This window comes from Panicum hallii, chromosome 1 (genome assembly GCF_002211085.1).
Source record: "Panicum hallii strain FIL2 chromosome 1, PHallii_v3.1, whole genome shotgun sequence".
NCBI classification, from domain to species: Eukaryota; Viridiplantae; Streptophyta; class Magnoliopsida; order Poales; family Poaceae; genus Panicum; species Panicum hallii.
This window is the reverse complement of record NC_038042.1, coordinates 7,572,048-7,592,614: the sequence shown is the minus strand read 5'-3', so window position 1 is coordinate 7,592,614 and position 20,567 is coordinate 7,572,048. Positions and strand designations below refer to the sequence as shown.

General features: G+C 45.8%; 1 protein-coding gene across 2 annotated transcripts; it reads right to left on the bottom strand.

The window, feature by feature from the left end:
- Positions 1-15,462: 15,462 nt before the first annotated feature.
- LOC112899951 lies at positions 15,463-18,254 on the bottom strand. 2 transcript variants are annotated; one of them, XM_025968624.1, is made up of 6 exons: positions 17,514-18,254; positions 17,300-17,376; positions 17,105-17,162; positions 16,795-17,005; positions 16,281-16,689; positions 15,463-16,162 (listed from the first exon to the last, which is right to left on the bottom strand). In XM_025968624.1, exons 1-6 carry the CDS (start codon positions 17,938-17,940, stop codon positions 15,809-15,811), a joined length of 1,536 nt encoding a protein of 511 aa, XP_025824409.1. In that variant the 5' UTR covers positions 17,941-18,254; the 3' UTR covers positions 15,463-15,808. The 2 variants fall into 2 exon arrangements, with proteins under 2 accessions (XP_025824409.1, XP_025824416.1); XM_025968631.1 differs by having other exon boundaries at positions 15,463-16,156.
- Between the last annotated feature and the right edge of the window lie 2,313 nt (positions 18,255-20,567).

Here is a 20,567-nt window from a genome sequence, read left to right as displayed (position 1 = left end):
CTTTATTCCAAAAATTTATTTAAATCTTTACATATAGCAAAATAATTAAAAAAATGAAATTTCTACACTATAGTTATTTTAAACTGTAGATAAAAAAAAGTTAAGATTATGGAAACCTCAAAGTATGACTTAAGTTGTATGAGATATTGTATAGTCATAGTTATTAGATAACTTATAATAATTTTTTAACTACTAAATGACCTTAAATGAAAAGTTATCAACAACAAAATTGTAGGTCTCATCAATCTCTACAATTTTGATATAAAGTTTGATTTCATCCGAAATCATATGAAAATGTTATAATTTTTTTTTACATGGGACTATTTGTAAGGGCGGATCATGGTATCACCCGTTCCTAGAAATATATTTTCAGAGGTGGGTGACGCCATCACCGCCCCTGAAAATGGCCACCATTTCCAAGGCGCCTTAAAAATATCTTTCTAGGGGCAGGAGGGGCGGGTGATGGTGTCACCCGCTCCTAAAAATGTATTTCTAGGGATGGGTAAAATGCTACAGTAACCACGCTCCATTTGCAGGAGCGGGTTATCTTTTGGGCCGCTCTTAAAAAAAATAGGTGTCCCTACGAATCATTTTTTTAGTAGTGATCCTAGACGGATTAGTGTCTGAGAGTGGGGTTTGTGATAATATGTCAGATTGTAGAGAGCAGAAGAATCGCCCACAATAGTATCTCGTATGTGTTCGATGTAAGATCCGTCTGTGGTAGGTGTTAGCTAGTAGGTAACATCTGAGACCACAAAAGAACCGTCCATATATAATAGTATCTCATGAACTAGACCACATCGTAAGCACACCTAGGCCAAAGTGAATGGCTGAAAACACTTGACTATCCGTTTACCAAGGTGATTGTTAGCTCTCAATATACGTGGTAAAAATCACCATTTTCCAACACCTGCTTGATTTTTTGTGACCATGTCTAAGCTAGATGTGACCATAACTAGTAGCAAAAAACCACCCGAGTTATGGTTATGTCCGCCACTAATTATTGTCATCATGTCCAATTGTTAGCCAAGAGCACAAGAATCAAGTAAGAGAGTAAAACTTAGAATCTTAGTCAACGTTATTGGCAATTGTATCTTGTTCTAAATGAATTTTGACAGCAAAAGAGAGAGACCACGACAAATACTTGTAATTATTATGAACGAGTTGCGTAAAACACACATGCAATCATGTAAGCATTTAGGCCCTCAAGGTATGTTTCGGTGATTAATGACAACCATTATTGCGACTAATGAGTTTGTGCAGATTTATAGATCATTATCGCTCATTTTGTTATATGTCAAAAGAGGCCCCTAATTTTCATTATTCAAAAAGGCGATCTCGGCATTCAACTCAATAATATGTCAAGACTAAGGATCTTTCTAGTGCTAAGTGTCATAAGGTTGAGAAGGACACTTAGGTTAGTATAGGTTTTATAGTTTTGTAGTGATCGCACTATTAAGAGGGGTTTAGGCTTAGTAACTTGAGCATGGACATGGTCATTTGAAAATGGATGCACACAATGGTCACTCAGGTTTTTAGAAGCTCAAATAAGTGGTTCTTAACTTATATCTCAAGAAATATTTGGATTTCATTCAAGACTCAAGTCAGAAAGGGCAAAATCAGAAAAATCATTATCACCGGATTAACCGACGCCTCAAGTTTTCTATACGTCGGTTAAACATGGTCTACAGGTCAGGACAAGTCAATACACCGGTTAAACCGACGTTATTTGAAATTGGACGTCGGTGCAGTTGTCCAGAGACTCGGTTTTCAGTTGATCAGTGGACAACTACACTCACCGGTTAAACCGACGCTATTTGAAATTGGACGTCGGTGCAGTTGTCCAGTGACTTGGTATTTCTGTTGATCAATGGATGACTACACTCACCGGTTAAACCGATGCAACGACGGTTAATCTGCCCAAGTTGTAACGGCTAGTTTTCAGAAGGGGCAGTTTACATTCACCGGTTAAACCGACGATGAGTATTGGAGGGACGTCGGATTAACCGGCGCTACGCAGTTTTTCTGGCAGCTTTTTCTCCAATGGCTCTATTCACGTGAGCTGCCTATATATACCCCTCCAATGGGTCATTTTACCACTCTTGACACCAGGCAACACCCAAACACACATACTATAGTCAAGAGCCACCTTGAGCTTCATCATTTCATACACTTGTTCATTCAATCATTCAAGAAGCAAGATTAAGGACTTGAGTAGAGAGAACCTTATGTGCATCCATTCTTGGTGATTGGTTCTTGCTCAAGTGAAAGGCTTAGCTTGTTACTCTTGGTGATTGGCATCATCTAGGCGATCTTGGTGATCGAGGTGATTCTCGCGGAGCTTGCCAAGGATTGTGGAAGCCCAGAGAAGAGATTTGTATGTGGCTTGATCTCCACCACACCGGGATGGTAAACGGAGACTCTTAGTGAGCGCCCTCGTCTTGGTGACTTGGGAGGTGACAATACTCTTTGTGAGTGTCACAACGTGGATTAGGGGTGTGTGCCAACATATCGATACCACGGGAAAAATCCGGTTGTCCCTTGTCCACTTTACTTATTCAAGCATTATCTTTCATGCAATTCATTCATGTGCTTGATTTAGGGATCACTAGTTAGCTCTACCTTGCTAGGCTTTATCTCCTTTTATCTTATCTAGCTTGTGTAGGTTGTTTAGTTATCCGGTTGGTGAATTGGTGCCTTTCTAGTTTTGCATAGGTTAAGGTTGCTTTATCTTGTTTTAGAAATTGAAAAAGGCCCAATTCACCCCCCTCTTGGTCCATCGATCCTTTCAATTGGTATCAGAGCCTCGTTGCTCATTTGGATCATTAGGCTTCACCGCCTAGAGCTATGGCCAAGATGGGTGGTCCGCCGCCGCACTTCGAGGGCAAGAACTTTGCCTATTGGAAAGTTCGCATGGCCGCATACCTTGATGCGATTGCCCCCGAAGTATGGTTGGCAACTAAAGTCGGGTTCATCGGAGATCCCACCCCCGACCAATTAAAATGGAATGCTAGAGCTAGAAATGCAATTTTCGAAGCTATTAGTGAGGAGGTTTTTGCTAGAGTTAATGGCATGGACCTAGCAAGTGATATTTGGAAGGAGCTCATTGAGATTCATGAAGGTTCCACCAAAGTTCGTGAGCAAAAATATCACTTGTTTAGAGCTAAGTATGATTCCTTCAAAATGCTAGCTCATGAAAATTGCAATGATATGTATTCTCGCTTGAATGTCATTGTCAAGGACATTAATGCACTTGAAATATCCAAAATTGACAGTGCATCCATCAACCGCAAGATCCTCATGCTCCTCCCGAAGCACAAGTATAACATTATCAATGCTATGCTTCAAAAGGAGGATCTCGCCACAATGGAAGTAGGAGAACTTGTGGGCGAAATTCGCGCTCATGAAATGAGCATTCTTGGTATGACCGAAGAGCCAACATCAACCAAGTCAATTGCTCTAAAGACCAAGACAAACAAATCCCGCAAGCTCAAGATGGTCAAACAAGACTCAAGCTCAAGCAATGAAGAAGATGACCACCATGAGAGCTCATCCGATGTTGAAGATGATGGAGAACTTGCTCTCATGATGAGAAAGTTCACACGCTTGAATGAGAAGATCAGTAAGAAGGGCTTCAACTTTGACTCCAAAAAGGGAATGTTCCGGCCAATGGATGTCAAGAACAAGATTTGCTACAATTGTGGCGAAAAAGGACACATCCGTCCAAATTGCCCCAAGCCGGACAAAAGAAGCAAGGACAACAAGAGTAAGCATCGCCATGATTCAAGCGATGATGAAGAAGAGGAGAGGAAGAACAAAAACAAGAGATTTGGGAAGAAGAAGACCCATGACAAGAAGACCAAGCTCTTCCCAAAGAAGAAAGGGCATACCAAGAAAAGTTTCTTGGTGGAGAAACAAGAGTGGGTGACCGATATCTCATCAAGCGAAGACTCAAGTGATGAAGAAGACATTGTCACCATCGCCCTCACTAATGAAGAACCATCTCTACCACCGCCTCCTATGTGACTCATGGCAAAAGGTAACACCAAGGTATGTGAGGTGGATAGTGAAGATGATAGTGATGAAGAGCTTGATCCTAATGAATTCACTAATCTCATCAATGAGTATACATCCGTCATCAAGAGGGAAAAAGGCAAAGTTAAAATTCTTGAGAACACTCATGCCAAGTTAGAGCTTGCCCACTCCGACTTACTTAGTAAGTACAATGACTTGCTCAAAAAGCACAATGAGTCACTTGTACTTGCTAAGCAAGTTGAAGAGAGCCACAAAAAGCTCAAACAAGAGCATAGGGAGTTGGCTCACAAATATCAAGAACTAGAATTTGCCTATGAAGCTATTGACCCAAGTCTTGAGAAACTTGATCATGAAACTTTTGATAAGGTCAATGCTTCTACTTCATGTGATGACCTACTCATTGATGCAAATGCCACTAATATTGTGCCCAAGCTTGCTCCTTCTAGGGAAAAAGAATTGATGGATCAAGTGGCAAGTCTTAAGAGTTGTGTGGAGAAGCTCTCAAGAGGAGAATACATCCACAAGGAGATTCTCTTCAACAATGCCCGTGATTATGGCAAGAGAGGTCTTGGTTCATTTCCGGAGCCAAACATGGCCACAACTTCTTCCCCGGAAATCAAGACAAGCTTCATCAAGGAAGTTGGCTCATATTGCCAACATTGCCAAGTCACCGGGCACCACACTAGGGAGTGCACTTTACCATCACATCCTCTTCCTAAATTACCCAAGAATTACTCATCAATGTTCCAAAATAATCATTTTCTCTTGAGTAAAGTGAAGGGCAAGGTGAAGGCCAAGTTCATTGGCAAAATTGCTAAGGAGTCGAAGAAAAAGCTCCCCAAGCAACTTTGGGTCCCAAAAGCTCTTGTCACACATGTGCAAGGCCCAAAGCTTGTTTGGGTTCCGAAAACTCAAAAATAAATTCTCATGTGTGTAGGTGAACTACAAAGCCGGTGGAAAACATTGGGTACTTGATAGCGGTTGCTCTCAACATATGACCGGCAATGATAGCATGTTCACCTCACTTGAAGACCCCGGCGATCATAAACATGTCACCTATGGTGATAACTCAAAGGGGAAAGTCTTAGGTTTGGGTAGAATTGCAATTTCAAAAGATTTATTCATTTTAAATGTTTTGTTTGTAGAAGCACTTAGTTTTAATCTCATCTCTATTGCACAACTATGTGATCTTGGACTAACGTGTGCCTTTGACAAGAATGGTGTTGTAGTGACTCATGAAAAAGACAAGTCATTGGTATTCACGGGGTTTAGGCATGGCAATATCTATTTGGTGGATTTCTCTTCAAAGCAAACAAGCACAATGACTTGCCTCTTCACCAAGTCGTCTCTTGGGTGGCTTTGGCATAGAAGAATTGCTCATATTGGCATGAGCAACCTCAAGAAAGCCCACAAGAAAGGGATGATCACCGGCTTGAAGGACGTCACTTTTGACAAGAACAAGTTGTGCAAAGCATGTCAAGCCGGGAAGCAAGTTGCGACGCATCATCCCATCAAGACGATGTTGTCTACCTCCAAGCCGCTCGAGCTACTACACATGGATCTCTTTGGTCCAACTACATACAAGAGCATTGGTGGTAACCTCTATTGCCTAGTAATTGTTGATGATTTTTCACGTTACACTTGGGTTATGTTTTTAGACGATAAGAGTGAGACTCCGGAAATCTTCAAGTCATTTGCAAGAAAAGCTCAAAGGAAATACAATTCTCAAATAGTGAAGATCCGGAGTGACAACGGCACCGAGTTCAAGAATGCGAAGATTGAAGAATGGTGCGATGAAGAGGGAATCAAGCATGAGTTTTCCGCCACCTACACGCCTCAACAAAATGGAGTGGTGGAAAGAAAGAACAAGACACTCATCACCCTTGCAACAGCCATGTTGGATGATTATGGCACGTCCGAGAAGTTTTGGGCGGAAGCAATCAACACGGCGTGTCATGCATCCAACCGAGTGTATCCTCACCGACTCCTCAAGAAAACTCCATATGAGCTCATCACCGGAAGGAAACCAAATATATCATACTTTCGAGTCTTTGGTTGCAAATGCTTCATCTATAAGAAGAAAAGGCTCGGTAAGTTTGAGAGTAGGTGTGATGAAGGTTTCTTTCTTGGTTATGCATCAAACTCCAAAGCATATAGAGTATTCAATCAAACTTCCGGGTTAGTTGAAGAAACATGTGATGTGGAGTTTGATGAATCTAATAGCTCCCAAGAGGAGGTTGTTGGCTATGAAAATGTAGGTGATGAAGAGATTGAAGAAGCTTTGAAGAATATGTCCATTGGGGATATCAAGCCGGAAGAGGTGCATGAAAGCAATGATCAAGGGGGAGGACCTTCCTCAACTACACCAAACACCTCCACGGCACCCCAAGTGGTTGAAGATCAAGAAAAACATGATCCACTACCTCAAGAAAATGTGTCAACACCGACACCCCAAGTCCAAGAACAAGAAGAGCAAAATGTTCCACCACAAGCACAAGTCACCCATGATCCACCCCAACAAGCATCCACGCAAATACCGCTAGTGAAGCATGGTCGCATCTCCAAGGATCATCCAATTGGTCAAATCATTGGTAGTCCTTCCAAAGGAGTAAGAACTCGTTCTAAGCATGCTTCATTTTGCGAATATCACTCGTTTGTTTCTTGTATTGAACCCACTAGCATAGAGGAAGCGCTTGAGGACTCGGATTGGGTGATGGCCATGCAAGAAGAATTGAACAATTTCACCTGCAATGAAGTTTGGATCCTCGAAGCTCCTCCGAAAGACAAGAACATCATCGGCACAAAGTGGGTCTTTCGAAACAAGCAAGATGAACATGGGGTGGTAGTACGCAACAAAGCAAGACTTGTGGCAAAAGGGTTTTCTCAAGTCGAAGGTTTGGATTTTGGTGAAACTTTTGCTCCGGTCGCAAGACTTGAAGCTATCCGCATCATTCTTGCTTACTCTTCACATCATAATATTAAGTTATATCAAATGGACGTGAAAAGTGCATTCTTAAATGGCTTTATTAACGAACTTGTTTATGTTGAGCAACCTCCCGGGTTTGAAGATCCGAGGAATCCTAACCATGTTTATAGGTTGCACAAGGCACTCTATGGGCTCAAACAAGCTCCAAGGGCTTGGTATGAGAGGCTTCGTGACTTCGTAATCATGCAAGGCTTCAAGATCGGGAGGGTGGACACCACCTTGTTCACAAAAGATGTCAACGGGGATCTTTTCATTTGTCAAATTTATGTTGACGATATTATCTTTGGCTCAACTAATGATTTACTAAGCCATGAGTTTGCTACCATGATGTCTAGGGAATTCGAGATGTCCATGATTGGCGAGTTGACCTTCTTCCTTGGTTTTCAAGTCAAACAAATGAAGGAAGGGACATTCATTTATCAAGAAAAATATACTAAAGATATCTTGAAGAAGTTCAAGATGGATGAATGTAAGCCAATCAAGACACCCATGGCAACCAATGGGCATCTCGACTTGGATGTGGACGGTAAACCGGTTGACCAATCCCTCTATCGCTCTATGATAGGGTCTTTGCTTTACCTTACCGCATCTAGGCCCGACATAATGTTTAGTGTGTGCTTGTGTGCCCGTTTTCAAGCTAACCCTAAGGAATCACATCTTTCGGCTGTGAATAGGATCCTTCGGTATCTCAAGCACACCCCTAGCATAGGCTTGTGGTACCCCAAAGGCGCTAGCTTAGATCTCTTGGGATACTCGGATTCGGATTTTGCCGGAAGCCGTGTCGATCGCAAGAGTACCTCCGGGGGTTGCCACTTGCTTGGGCGTTCTCTAGTTTCTTGGTCGAGTAAGAAGCAAAATTCCGTGGCTTTGTCCACCGCGGAAGCGGAATATATAGCTGCCGGTGCATGTTGTGCCCAAATTCTATATATGAAGCAAACCCTTTTGGACTTTGGTGTGAAACTAGGAAGAATACCACTCCTTTGTGACAATGAAAGTGCCGTAAAAATTGCCAAGAATCCGGTTCAACACTCTCGCACAAAGCACATTGATATTCGCCATCACTTCTTGCGTGATCACGAAGCCAAGGGGGACATTTTCCTTCAAGGTGTGAGATCCGAGGAGCAATTGGCGGATATTTTCACAAAACGTTTAGACGAGAGTACCTTTGTTAGGCTAAGAAATGAGCTTAATGTGTTAGATGCGGCAAACGTCATGTAAGTTGCCATGTCATATAAAAATGCATACATATAGGACACTTGTCTAACCATGATAAGATAGTGATGAGCAAGGGTTTAGCTAGAGGTGGTGGTCCGCTTGTTTTCCTCTAGGCTTGTAGAAAGGCTCATCATGAAGAAGCTTCCCGTGGGTGCAAACTTGACAAGTAGAATTTAAATTCTCGCTATGCATTTCTTGTCATATAGATGTGCACTTCATATTTACCTTTCTTTCGCATGTGATTGTAGTTTGCATTATCATTGCATGCGTAAAGGTCACAAAGGAGATCACTTGATGAAAATGAGACTTGTTTTACGTGCAAGATCTTAATTCATGAGAAGTGAAAAGAGTAAAGTGTTAGGTGCGTTATTGCCTAGTGAGCCATGTCGTGATGAGTATGAAGCTTTTCTTCTTCAATATTCCTACGACATAGCTCATACATTTTAATTTGGCGCTTTGTCTCTCTTGCGACTTTTCCTTGATTTTGAAAAGAAAAACTATTTAAGTTATTAAACTATCCTATTTACTTTGAGGGGTAAAGTCGCCTATGCAAGTCCATTAACTTGAGTTTAGTTGAATCTTATAAGTTCATTGGACTTAGCATAGAAAAGTGAGCTGAGAGAGGGTTTTTGGGTTTACCGGTTAAACCGACGTTCAATGGATCTACACCATCGGTTTAACCGGCATTACTAAGTTTCAGATTCAGCTCAGACACTTCAAGCGTTCAACCGGTGTATACAAAGTTTGCAGCATCGGATCAACCGGTGAACATAACATGCTTCCGACCTGAAAATCAACTGTTATTTGCATCGTTCAACCGACGAGTTCTCTATTTGGATCATCGGTTCAACCGGCGTACTGATAATAATTTGGCAGTGCTTCTGATAAACTACACCGACGCAATCAACCGGTGCTCAAAACCTATGCGTCGGTTCAACCGGCGACAAGAAAAACTGCGGGGTCCACATGTCATATATCTCTCTTGACCACGCACGCCTACCCGCTTGCTTTCGCGTGTCTGCCGTCGTTCCACCTTCACTCACCCGCTCCCGCCACCGCCGTCGCCGTCCGCCGCCGTCGCCGTCCACCGCCGCTCGCGGTTCACACCATCACCGCCGTCGCCCTCGCCTTGCGCCGCCCGCGCGCAGCCGCATTCTGCACCCGCGCACCTTCCGCGCCGTCTGCCGCCCGCGCCGCCGCCGTCAGCCGCTCGCGCCCAGCCGTGCCCGCGCCTTGCGTCGCTCCGCGCGCCCAGCCGTGCCCGCGCGCCGCCTGCATTGCGACCGCGCCGCCGCCATTCGCCACTCGCGCGCCACCGCACCAGCGAGCACTGCGCCACCGCGTCTTCTGCCGCACAGGCGCCGCCGCATTGCACCGCATTCACGCCGCGCTCCCTTTCGCTAGCCCTAGTTCGCAGCGCCGCGTCTTGTGTGATCGAGATGGGTCGTGACAAGAGGAAGGGTAAGGAGATAGTGGTCGAGGAGCCCGCTCGCAAGCGGACTCGCGCAGCCAAAGAGGCCGAGAGGGCCGAGATGGTGGCTAAGGCCGCCGAAGAGCAGGCATCAGGCCGTGCTCGTCCATTTGCTATCAGGGACACGCCAGCCCGGGGCAGAGGCAGAGGCAGAGGGATGGGCCGAGTTAGATGAGCCAGGGCCACCAGAGCCGCAGCAGCAGCAGCAGAGTCAGCACAGTCACATTCAGCGGCAGAGTCGGAGACAGCTTCAGATACAGAGACAGCGCAGTCCGAGCAGTCTCAGGGGCAGGACACTCAGTCACCAGCTCTACGACGTTCTGGCCGCACCCGGCAGACGTCCCCCGCAGAGCAGACTTCACCTACGACCGAGCGTCGCACCGGACCTAGGACGCGAGGAGGCCACCAGCCACAGGAGCCTCGCAGGTCCACCGCAGCAGCAGCAGCAGCTCGACGAGCCGAGGCCCTAGCGGCCGAGCGCGCAGTGTTCCGTATGGACACTGTCGTGCGTCTGGAGCCAGGTGTGCTGCTCCAGAACTTGACCAAGGCCAATGCGGCGAAGGTCAAGAGGCTCAGGTGGAGTGTACAGGAGGAGGAGTGGTTCCCGGTGACACGGGACAGCAGGGTTGATCGCAGATTCTGGACGCTCCTTCAGGCCAGTTTCTACGAGACCTATCAGAGGCGGGGCCACAGGATCTTTCCTCACAGAGTACTTGACTGGGTTTCACTGAGGACAGCTGCAGGGGGAGCTGATATCAGAGAGCACTTTGCTCACTTCAGGGGTCTGCCCAGGTTGCTTTCTATTGAGCGGAACAGATATATTGAGGACTGGGTCAGAGTCTTTTATGCCACAGCATGGATTGCCCCAGAGCGCAGAGCAGTACATTTCATGTTTGGAGGCCAGGTGTTTGGTTTGTCCAGAGCGACACTTGCAGGGATTCTTGGAGTTGACCTTGTTGACGTCTCTCTGCACGAGATGGTCTACGGTGATGCCGATCCACCTCGTAGGGCCATGATTGGCGGGATTGCACCTTCACACGAGGCGATTTCTCAGTGCTTCCGCCAGCCCTTTCCAGCTTCCTACGCCAGAGTCCCCAGTCTGCTGACCCCAGAGGCTTACGCAGTGCACATGGCACTCCGGAGGACGTTACTCCCGAGGAGTGGCTACCCAGAGGGGTTCACAGGTCTGCAGCAGCTACTGCTTCTTCACATTCTCACTCACGAGCCGTTCGATATTGTTGACTTTATTCTGGCTGAGATTGAGGATGTCATTACTGATGGGATGGGGGTCGTTCGTCAGTTTTCATATGCTCACTGGATCAGTTTTATCTGCTCTATGATTGTGCCAGCTGAGTCACCAGTTAGTGCCGTATACCGCCAGGACGAGACTCCCTGGTTCCTAGTTTACCGTCCGACAGCGCCTTCTGACAGGAGAAGAGGCAGACAGGCCGATCGGGCTGCTATGGCACAGTTAGCACCCGAGGTACAGGCCCGAGTGGCTCAGGAGGATGAGGCACTGCTAGCCGCAGAGGCACAGCTTCCCGGAGGAGATGATGAGATACATTGGTCAGACCTAGAGTCAGACTCCTCCGAGGACGAGGAGTACTTCCCTGCACCTGCTCCAGCGAGTCATGATCATGAGGCAGGGGGTTCCGGAGAGCCAGCTCCAGTGTCAGCTGCTGCTGCTACCACAGTTTCAGAGTCTCAGGTGTCTCAGCCGTCTGATCTCACCGCACTTCTGCAGCAGCTGGTCACACAGCAGAGGGAGGACCGCCGTGCACAGGAGGAGGCCAGGAGAGCCCATGAGGCCCAGCTTGCAGCGATACAGAGAGAGGCTGCCCGAGAGCGAGCTGCTACCGAGGAGCGTTTTGTCGGCCTCATTGACCGAGTATCTCAGAGGACAGACGCTCAGTTTCAGCAGATGCAGCAGGGCATGATGGTGATGTTCGGGATGATTTCACAGCTTTATTCTCACACCGGACTCGCCCCACAGCAGCCAGGACAGTCAGGCCTTCAGGGCGCCGGAGCACCACCACTTGCAGTTACACCAGCTCCGGCCTCCACTGCTCCAGCTTCTTCCGCGACCCCGGAGATCATGTTCTCACTGTCAGCACTACTTGGGTCTGCGAGTCGTCCTCTCTTCTCTCCACTGCCTGCGACCTCACTCTTCCAGGAGTCACCCTCAGCTGTGCAGTCAGTTGGCCTCCCCGTCGTACCACAGCCACTACCTTCAGGGGGAGGCGGAGAGGTGTCCTTACTTCAGCAGTCGTCACAACCGGCAGCATCAGCGCTCACTACTTCAGATGTTGACACATCTTCTGCTGAGCCGGCTACTACCTCCACGGATCCTCTCCCCGGCAGTGCTAGCACCAGAGCCTCGACGACAGCCTCGACGACAGCTACACCTCCGGTCAGCTCAGTACCAGCAGGCCCTTCAGATCAGCAGCTACCGTCAGTCACTGAGGATCCACCGTCTGACGACGACGACGACGATGACCCGGATCGCTTCCTTGCTGTACCTCGTCAGCTGGATCCCTAGCTCGCTTCTTTTTGTGCTTTGATGCCAAAGGGGGAGAGGGAGTGAGAGTCAGGGGGAGGGTAGCACTAGAGAGAGCTCGTGATCAGGACTTTATTGTTTCTTATTGTATTATATTTGGTGTTAGTTCATGGATATGTACATTTGTCATTTGAGCATGCTGAGCTTTTGAGACATATCTATGGATTTCGTTTGAGCCATTGAGTTCTTTGATTTTCTCTTTTCGAGTTTGCTTGTGATTATTGGTACTTTATCTTTCTCGCTCTCTCGTTGTCTATGTTTATGCTGTCATCAATCACCAAAAAGGGGGAGATTGTAAGCATCTAGGCCCTCAAGGTATGTTTCGGTGATTAATGACAACCATTATTGCGACTAATGAGTTTGTGCAGATTTATAGATCATTATCGCTCATTTGGTTATATGTCAAAAGAGGCCCCTAATTTTCATTATTCAAAAAGGCGATCTCGGCATTCAACTCAATAATATGTCAAGACTAAGGATCTTTCTAGTGCCAAGTGTCATAAGGTTGAGAAGGACACTTAGGTTAGTATAGGTTTTATAGTTTTGTAGTGATCGCACTATTAAGAGGGGTTTAGGCTTAGTAACTTGAGCATGGACATGGTCATTTGAAAATGGATGCACACAATGGTCACTCAGGTTTCTAGAAGCTCAAATAAGTGGTTCTTAACTTATATCTCAAGAAATATTTGGATTTCATTCAAGACTCAAGTCAGAAAGGGCAAAATCAGAAAAATCATTATCACCGGATTAAACGACGCCTCAAGTTTTCTATACGTCGGTTAAACATGGTCTACAGGTCAGGACAAGTCAATACACCGGTTAAACCGACGTTATTTGAAATTGGACGTCGGTGCAGTTGTCCAGAGACTCGGTTTTCAGTTGATCAGTGGACAACTACACTCACCGGTTAAACCGACGCTATTTGAAATTGGACGTCGGTGCAGTTTTCCAGTGACTTGGTATTTCTGTTGATCAATGGATGACTACATTCACCGGTTAAACCGATGCAACGACGGTTAATCTGCCCAAGCTGTAACGGCTAGTTTTCAGAAGGGTCAGTTTACATTCACCGGTTAAACCGACAATGAGTATTGGAGGGACGTCGGATTAACCGGCGCTACGCAGTTTTTCTGGCAGCTTTTTCTCCAACGGCTCTATTCACGTGAGCTGCCTATATATACCCCTCCAATGGGTCATTTTACCACTCTTGACACCAGGCAACACCCAAACACACATACTATAGTCAAGAGCCACCTTGAGCTTCATCATTTCATACACTTGTTCATTCAATCATTCAAGAAGCAAGATTAAGGACTTGAGTAGAGAGAAGCTTATGTGCATCCATTCTTGGTGATTGGTTCTTGCTCAAGTGAAAGGCTTAGCTTGTTACTCTTGGTGATTGGCATCACCTAGGCGATCTTGGTGATCGAGGTGATTCTCGCGGAGCTTGCCAAGGATTGTGGAAGCCCGGAGAAGAGATTTGTACGTGGCTTGATCTCCACCACACCGGGATGGTAAACGGAGACTCTTAGTGAGCGCCCTCGTCTTGGTGACTTGGGAGGTGACAATACTCTTTGTGAGTGTCACAACGTGGATTAGGGGTGTGTGCCAACACATCGATACCACGGGAAAAATCCGGTTGTCCCTTGTCCACTTTACTTATTCAAGCATTATCTTTCATGCAATTCATTCATGTGCTTGATTTAGGGATCACTAGTTAGCTCTACCTTGCTAGGCTTTATCTCCTTTTATCTTATCTAGCTTGTGTAGATTGTTTAGTTATCCGGTTGGTGAATTGGTGCCTTTCTAGTTTTGCATAGGTTAAGGTTGCTTTATCTTGTTTTAGAAATTGAAAAAGGCCCAATTCACCCCCCTCTTGGTCCATCGATCCTTTCAAATCAAAAATAAGCATGCCAACAACAATAAACTTAATCCCTACACTGCTAGAAAAATAAGCTTTGGTCTATTCGATTAGTTCCGGTTAACTTTTGGTCCGGTACTAAAGTTGCTCCGGATTTATTTTAGTATAGGGTCCAAATTTGAAATCCTCCGGAGCCATTTTAGTACCAGATCAAGACACCGGCCGGTTCCTCGTGACCACGCATGCGCATTTACGTGTGAAAAATTCGCGTGACTTGTGACTTGCGACGTTGCGCGTGTGCGGGCCTTCCGGAGGGTTCTAACATTTTTTTATTTTTTGGGCGTGAAATCATTTAGTACCGGCTGGTGTTACGAGCCGGTACTAAATGCGCCATTTAGTACCGGGCGAGGAACCGGTACTAACCGGGGTTCCCGCCCGGTACTAGTGCTAGGATTCCTAGCAGTGATAACACCATCTTTTAATCGTAGCTATGCCCATACTTTACCTCAGTATTTTGTCAAAAATATTGGGGGTGCCAAGGTAAGTGTGGTCAAGCTATCTTGACTCCCTAGAATGACCATGCACGTTGTAGTATATCCTATGTATAGCAGGGTAACTCTCTAGTAAAAGAGAATTAAAGAAACATTGCTTATCTTTCATTGGTAGCATGATACTCAGGCACACATCATTGGCAATTGTTACTTATTTGTTTTGTTCAAATTGATAGGAAACAGAGGAATCACAAAAATTCATCAAATACTCTTATCCACTTTAATTAGTTTAGCACACATGAGCTCTCTTGTTATGTGAGTATGTACGTGTTGATCTGTTTATGCCAGCGGATTGGGCTCATCATGCTATAGCAATTCACAAACTAATTCAGTTTAGGTAAGCTGACAATTGAAATAGATTAGGTCGATCGCATAACAAGACATCCCCACCTCATCATTGACAATGGTGCTACTCACCATTGGTAAATAAAAGGAAAAACAAATAATTGTGATATGAAAAGCACCATTCCAAACAATTTGTATATATAAAATCATTGGCTATTGTGATTAACCATGCTTAAATAAACCAAAAATAAAAATAGCAGCTGCGTCGTCATACATTAAGCCCCAAAATTAGAATCACAACAGAAATAATTTCTTTTTTTAAAAAATAACAACAAAAATAATAAATGTACACAAAACGAGGCACAAAGAATATGTCGATCCACAAGAACACAGTGATGACGGTGCTGTGTGAACATCAACTTATAGCCATTCAAAAAATGTAAGCACAATAGATATGAAGGTGAATCTATATCTATCTTGTTAGAAGAAATACTGTCCACATGGTCATACAAATTTTTCAAATTAAACATCCAAATGCATAATATAACAACTGGTACTATACCGACTAAAACCGCTGTAGTCTTGCTGGGGTTTTGTTTCCCAAAGATGCTGCCACAAAAGAACAAAGCTAGGGATCGATCATGTGGTCATGACGCATACTTACACAGTACACTAAGGGCCAAATGTAGAGAGGCAGTAGTCTTCCTAGAAACAACAACCAAGCATGACATTCGCATATGATATACCTATATGTACTGGACACAAGCAAGGTTAAATTAACGATGTTTTATTGCATGGTTCAGTGTGCAACTTTTGGAAGGCCTTGGGACAAAGTACTTGAAAGATCTCACTCCAATGCCCTGATCGACATGGTCAGATCCAAAGTACTCTGCCCAAGAACGGCTTCCCCGCTGCCGGTGCCGTCGTTGCTTCGCCTTGTCTTTTCTTGCTGCTGCTTCTGCATGGAAGCTGCAGCGGGCGGCGACAGTGAGAGTGAGATGGAGAGCTCGCTGGTGTCCATGATCTCCTGCTCACTTGGTGCGGTGGTCTTTCTCTTCTTGGCATCCACCACCGTGGCGGGGGACAAGCTGAGCTGAAGGTCCGCGGTCCCGTCTTGGGCCTCCACCGGCGGCGACCGCTTGCGGCACGCCTCGTAGGCCGGCGTGGCAGAGTCCCTTGTTGGCTCTACGTGCTTCTGCCTCTGAAATGATCGCAGCACGCACAGTGAAGCATCAGAGATGAGTGGTATGGGGGCGGGCTAATCATCAGCTAATTAGTGTGCAGTGTGAACGAAGGCCGAGTGTATGTTTGTACGGTACCTCGAGCTGCTGGGCATCTAGGGCTTCGTCGATCACGACAGGATCCGACGCTCTTGTTGTGATCTTGGCGCTGTTGCTGGGGTAGCCGACGGGGTCTCTGCCGCTGCTACCCCCGGGTCGCCATCTGAACGGAAGACGGGGATCGCCGGACACGGACATGGCCCATAGGTGAGGCCGCCGAGAGCTGCTCCCGATGGAATTGGCGAAGCCTACCTCCCGTCCTGTCTCCACCCTGCGCTCGCCGGTGGCGGCAGCGGCGCCCACGTCAGTGAAAGGCCACCACCGCCTCTCGCTCCTCAGCGCCGCGGGAGCTGCAAGCGGGTGCGTCTGATGCGGGGCAGTCGACGGCGGCGTCACGTCCTTCCTGGAGATTACGGCCTCTCTCTGGCTCGACGCCCAGTCGGGATTCCTGGCCGGAGAAGAAGAGGAACAGCCGGAATTAGGGTTTTCATTAGCAGATAGCCAGATACTCTTAGCTAGGACGAGCTCTTTTATAAGGAAAAAAATTATTTACCTAGAGTTTCTGAAATCGAAAGTTTGCGGAGCCGGCCGATGCTGGAGAAGTCCATAGAGCCGGCTGAGCTCCGGAGCGCTGCAGTTCCTCGACGCGAAGAAGCTGCCGTGCTCGGGCTTGGAGGAGGAGAGCGCGGCCGCTCTTTGGAAGAACGACATTTCGTGGAAGCGCCGATCGCCTCTCATGAAATGGAAATCCATCGGGGAATACACTGCATCACATCAAAAATACTTGGATGCATGAGAAAAGGTCTTAGCTAGAGGATTGAAATATACGCACGCAGATCATGGGAGTTCTGTGCTGTGAAAACCTGAGGTAATAGCTCCTCTCGGGCGACCGTCTTGGTCTAGCTTCTTGCTTCTGTACATCTGAAAAGAAATTACTGATTCATCAGGAAGAGGGTTCACAGGCCACAGCACTGAATTAGCAATGTGCTGCTAGCTAGTGTGTGATCATGCCGCAACAGATGCAGATCCACGAATTCTACACGGATAGAATGATTCACCTGCAGGTGGCTTTTTACATGAGCAATGCTGAGCCCCCTAACATTCATCATCTGAAGCACCAGCTTAGGGGTTGCTCCTGCGTGTCAACAAGCAAATTAGTTTAAGTTACAACGAAACAGATAATGAAATTAGAGGATTGGTAATGAAAATCATCCTCAAATTAATTGTAATAATTCGTGGCCTTTTTTCTGGGCCATATGATCAAGTACTTACTCTCTTGCCCACCAAGCCTCTCGACGGCATGGACGAAGGCCATGTGAAGGTCAGGCGTCCACCGGAGCCGTGGCAGCTTCGACCGGTTGTACTGCCGCACCGTTGGAACCCTCTGCTCGCCGCTCCCCTCCGACTTGCTGCCCCCCTTGTTATCTCCTTTCTTGCTCCCCGAGTTGTTGTTGGTGCTGCTATTGTTGCTTGAGCTCCCACTCCCACCGACATCTGTGGTGCTACCGCCATCGTCGCCTTCTTCACCTTCATCTTCCTCATCATCACCTACCTCCCCTTCCTCGCTCTCCGCATCAAAACCCTCGTTGAGGTCTAGCAACTTGTTATCGATCGATCTCTCCTCATCGTCGTCAAGGATCTCGACTAGTACCCCCTTATCCTTGAGCTCTCTCATCACTTGCTCTTCTCTAGCTACCATCTTGTACTATTCTACGATGGGTCTCTCGCTCTATCCCGCCATGGTTGGATCCGATCGTCGGAATAGTATGTGCAGGTAGGAGCAGGAAAGGGGGGGAATGAAGAAGTAGTAGGGAGAAGGGGCAACAATGATATGAAGAAGGTAGAGGGAAGGGCAACAAGCATAAGCAAGCTAGCGACGTGGGAATAAAATATGGGAGGGTTGGACAGACCTCGTCCTTCTACATTGACTGGTTTTGAACGCTGTAGCAAAGAAATGATGTGAGCATCAGTGGACTCCTTCAATTCAATTCCTTGTGTTTGGTTAGCAGTACCAAAGGCAAGGGTCACACATATATATACACATAGAGAGACAGAAGCAATCAGAAACGGCAGAGGCTAAATAAAGCAGATTAATCGCAGAAACTTAGTAGCTAAAGGAAGGAGCTTTTAACAAAGTTCATGAGCTAAATGGTGCTGGCACACTTTACATAGCAGCAGTGAGATCTTTTAGGTTTTGTCTTAGCTAGGCCGCGTGCCTGAACGCACGAGGGCGAGCGAGGCAAGCTGAGCTGCTAGTAGCTGCAGGGCTCGATCGATCATGTGACCCAATCTGCCAATCTGGCTCGATTCCAAAAGCATTTCTCGCCCTGCAGTTTTCTTTTGTTTTCTCGGTTTGGGACACTGACCCCCTTGTCGTGTGGATCTGAGCTGCCAATCCGTGACAGAAAAACAAAAGCGTTAGTGGTTGACCTCTGCCTGCCCCCCGCCCCTCTGAAAGGCTTGTCCGAACAGCTGCTAGCTAAAAGGGACAAAATGCGTGTGGGTTGCTCTTGCTCACTTCATGACATGCATGGCCGTGTATTTATTTCCATTCGAAATGCACATCTACCGATCGATCTAGCTACGCGTCTACGTGCAAACAGCTAGCTATGCATACACTCCAGCCTTCGTTCAAGTGAGGTGCTGGTGACCGGTAGAGGTTCCCTGGTTTTCTGCAGAATGTCCAACCATAAGCTCATGTAAATGGTAGCTTATTTAGGCCCCTTTGGAGCACATAAAAACTAAATAAGAAATTTTGTAGAGGATTCCAACCCACCCCATAGAAAATTCTGTTTTGCATCACTTTGGAACAAAGGAATAAATCGTATGAATTTCCTCTAAAATGCTTGAATGCGTGGGAGTTTGGAGGAAATATAACATCATGAGACTTTGGACCTCATGGAAATTTTCTTCTTTTTCTATATATTGTCTCTTCATATTCATGTATTTTTCCAAATATGTTCGTGCGTTGCTATGGACAAAGTCGGCATAAGTATTAGATACGTATAGTTTCTCATACGTTAATTTGTACTCCCTCCGTCCCAAAAATAAGTCATTCTAGGATTCAAAATTTGTCCAAAAACAAGTCATCTTACCCTATTTAGAAAATATACGTGCATGCAAGAATCAATTAGTGCCAAATATAGGTAATAAATAGGGGTAAACATGGTCATTTTACCTTCTTATTAATTTTTCGTAGAATTTCTAGGATGACTTGTTTTTTGGGACGGAAGGAGTAGGGATCTACATGACCGAGTCGTGGACGAAGGGGTGGTCTGACTCGCATATGGGATGGACTAAAACTCACCTGTCAATGACACAAGCCGGACCAACCAAAAATTTAGGTAGAAACGTTACGTGCTTTAGAAATAGATATAGATATGGCTTGTCTCTTCAGATTCCTGTATTTTTCCAGTGCTGCTTACAATAGGAATCATAATGCTAGGGCATCTCAATCATGCATTTCAGTGAGGCCACTATGCATAGAAACTAATGAATTTATGAGAGAAAATCAACAACCTGAGTTCAAATATCAAATAATGTTGCACAAAAAAGTGCGGATTATCTTAGTCACATGGGGAAGGACGACAAAGGGTGGCGAAAGGGCTCTGAGTATCGGACTTAGTCCCAAAGTAGCGCTCTACTGAAACTTAGCTAGTATTGGGCTATTGTGCAAGGTTTTGGTCATACAAGTTTTGTTGGAAAAACAAGCAAAGGCGTATTGATTACATTGATATGAAAAGAAAACATAGTTTTGCAACCCCCTTAAAAAAACTCAACTACACTAGTCACTATGTCAGAACATTTTATTACAAATGCATTTGCAACCTAATCACAGACGTGGCGTCCCTAATCACAGACGTGGCGTCTGTGATTACAGCACATCACAAATCCGCATCCGTGATATGTCCACTTTAGAGATGTGGGAATGCACATCTCTGATGATCAACATCAGAGATGCGGCTGACTAAAATGTGTGTATCTGTGACACTAGCGATGACTAAATTAGGATACATATGTCTAAATTTTACTATCAAGGTGAAGCTAGTTTGTGCACAAATATACTGCAGCTTTTTTTCCTATAAGAAAAAAATGTCACTAATATATGGTTGGTCATAAGAAATTATCATGCCAGCTAGTTTTCCTAGATATATGTGGCATAAGAAATCATCACATCTAAACCAACCTTTTATTAATTTTGGTCGTTGACTGTTTATGGTTTGGCAAGTTTGGGGCCGCAAAAGGGCGCCTAGAAAGTCGTTTGCATCCCAAGCTGGCCTCATGAGAGCTTCCGAAAAGAGATGATGCTCACACGAATGGACAGAA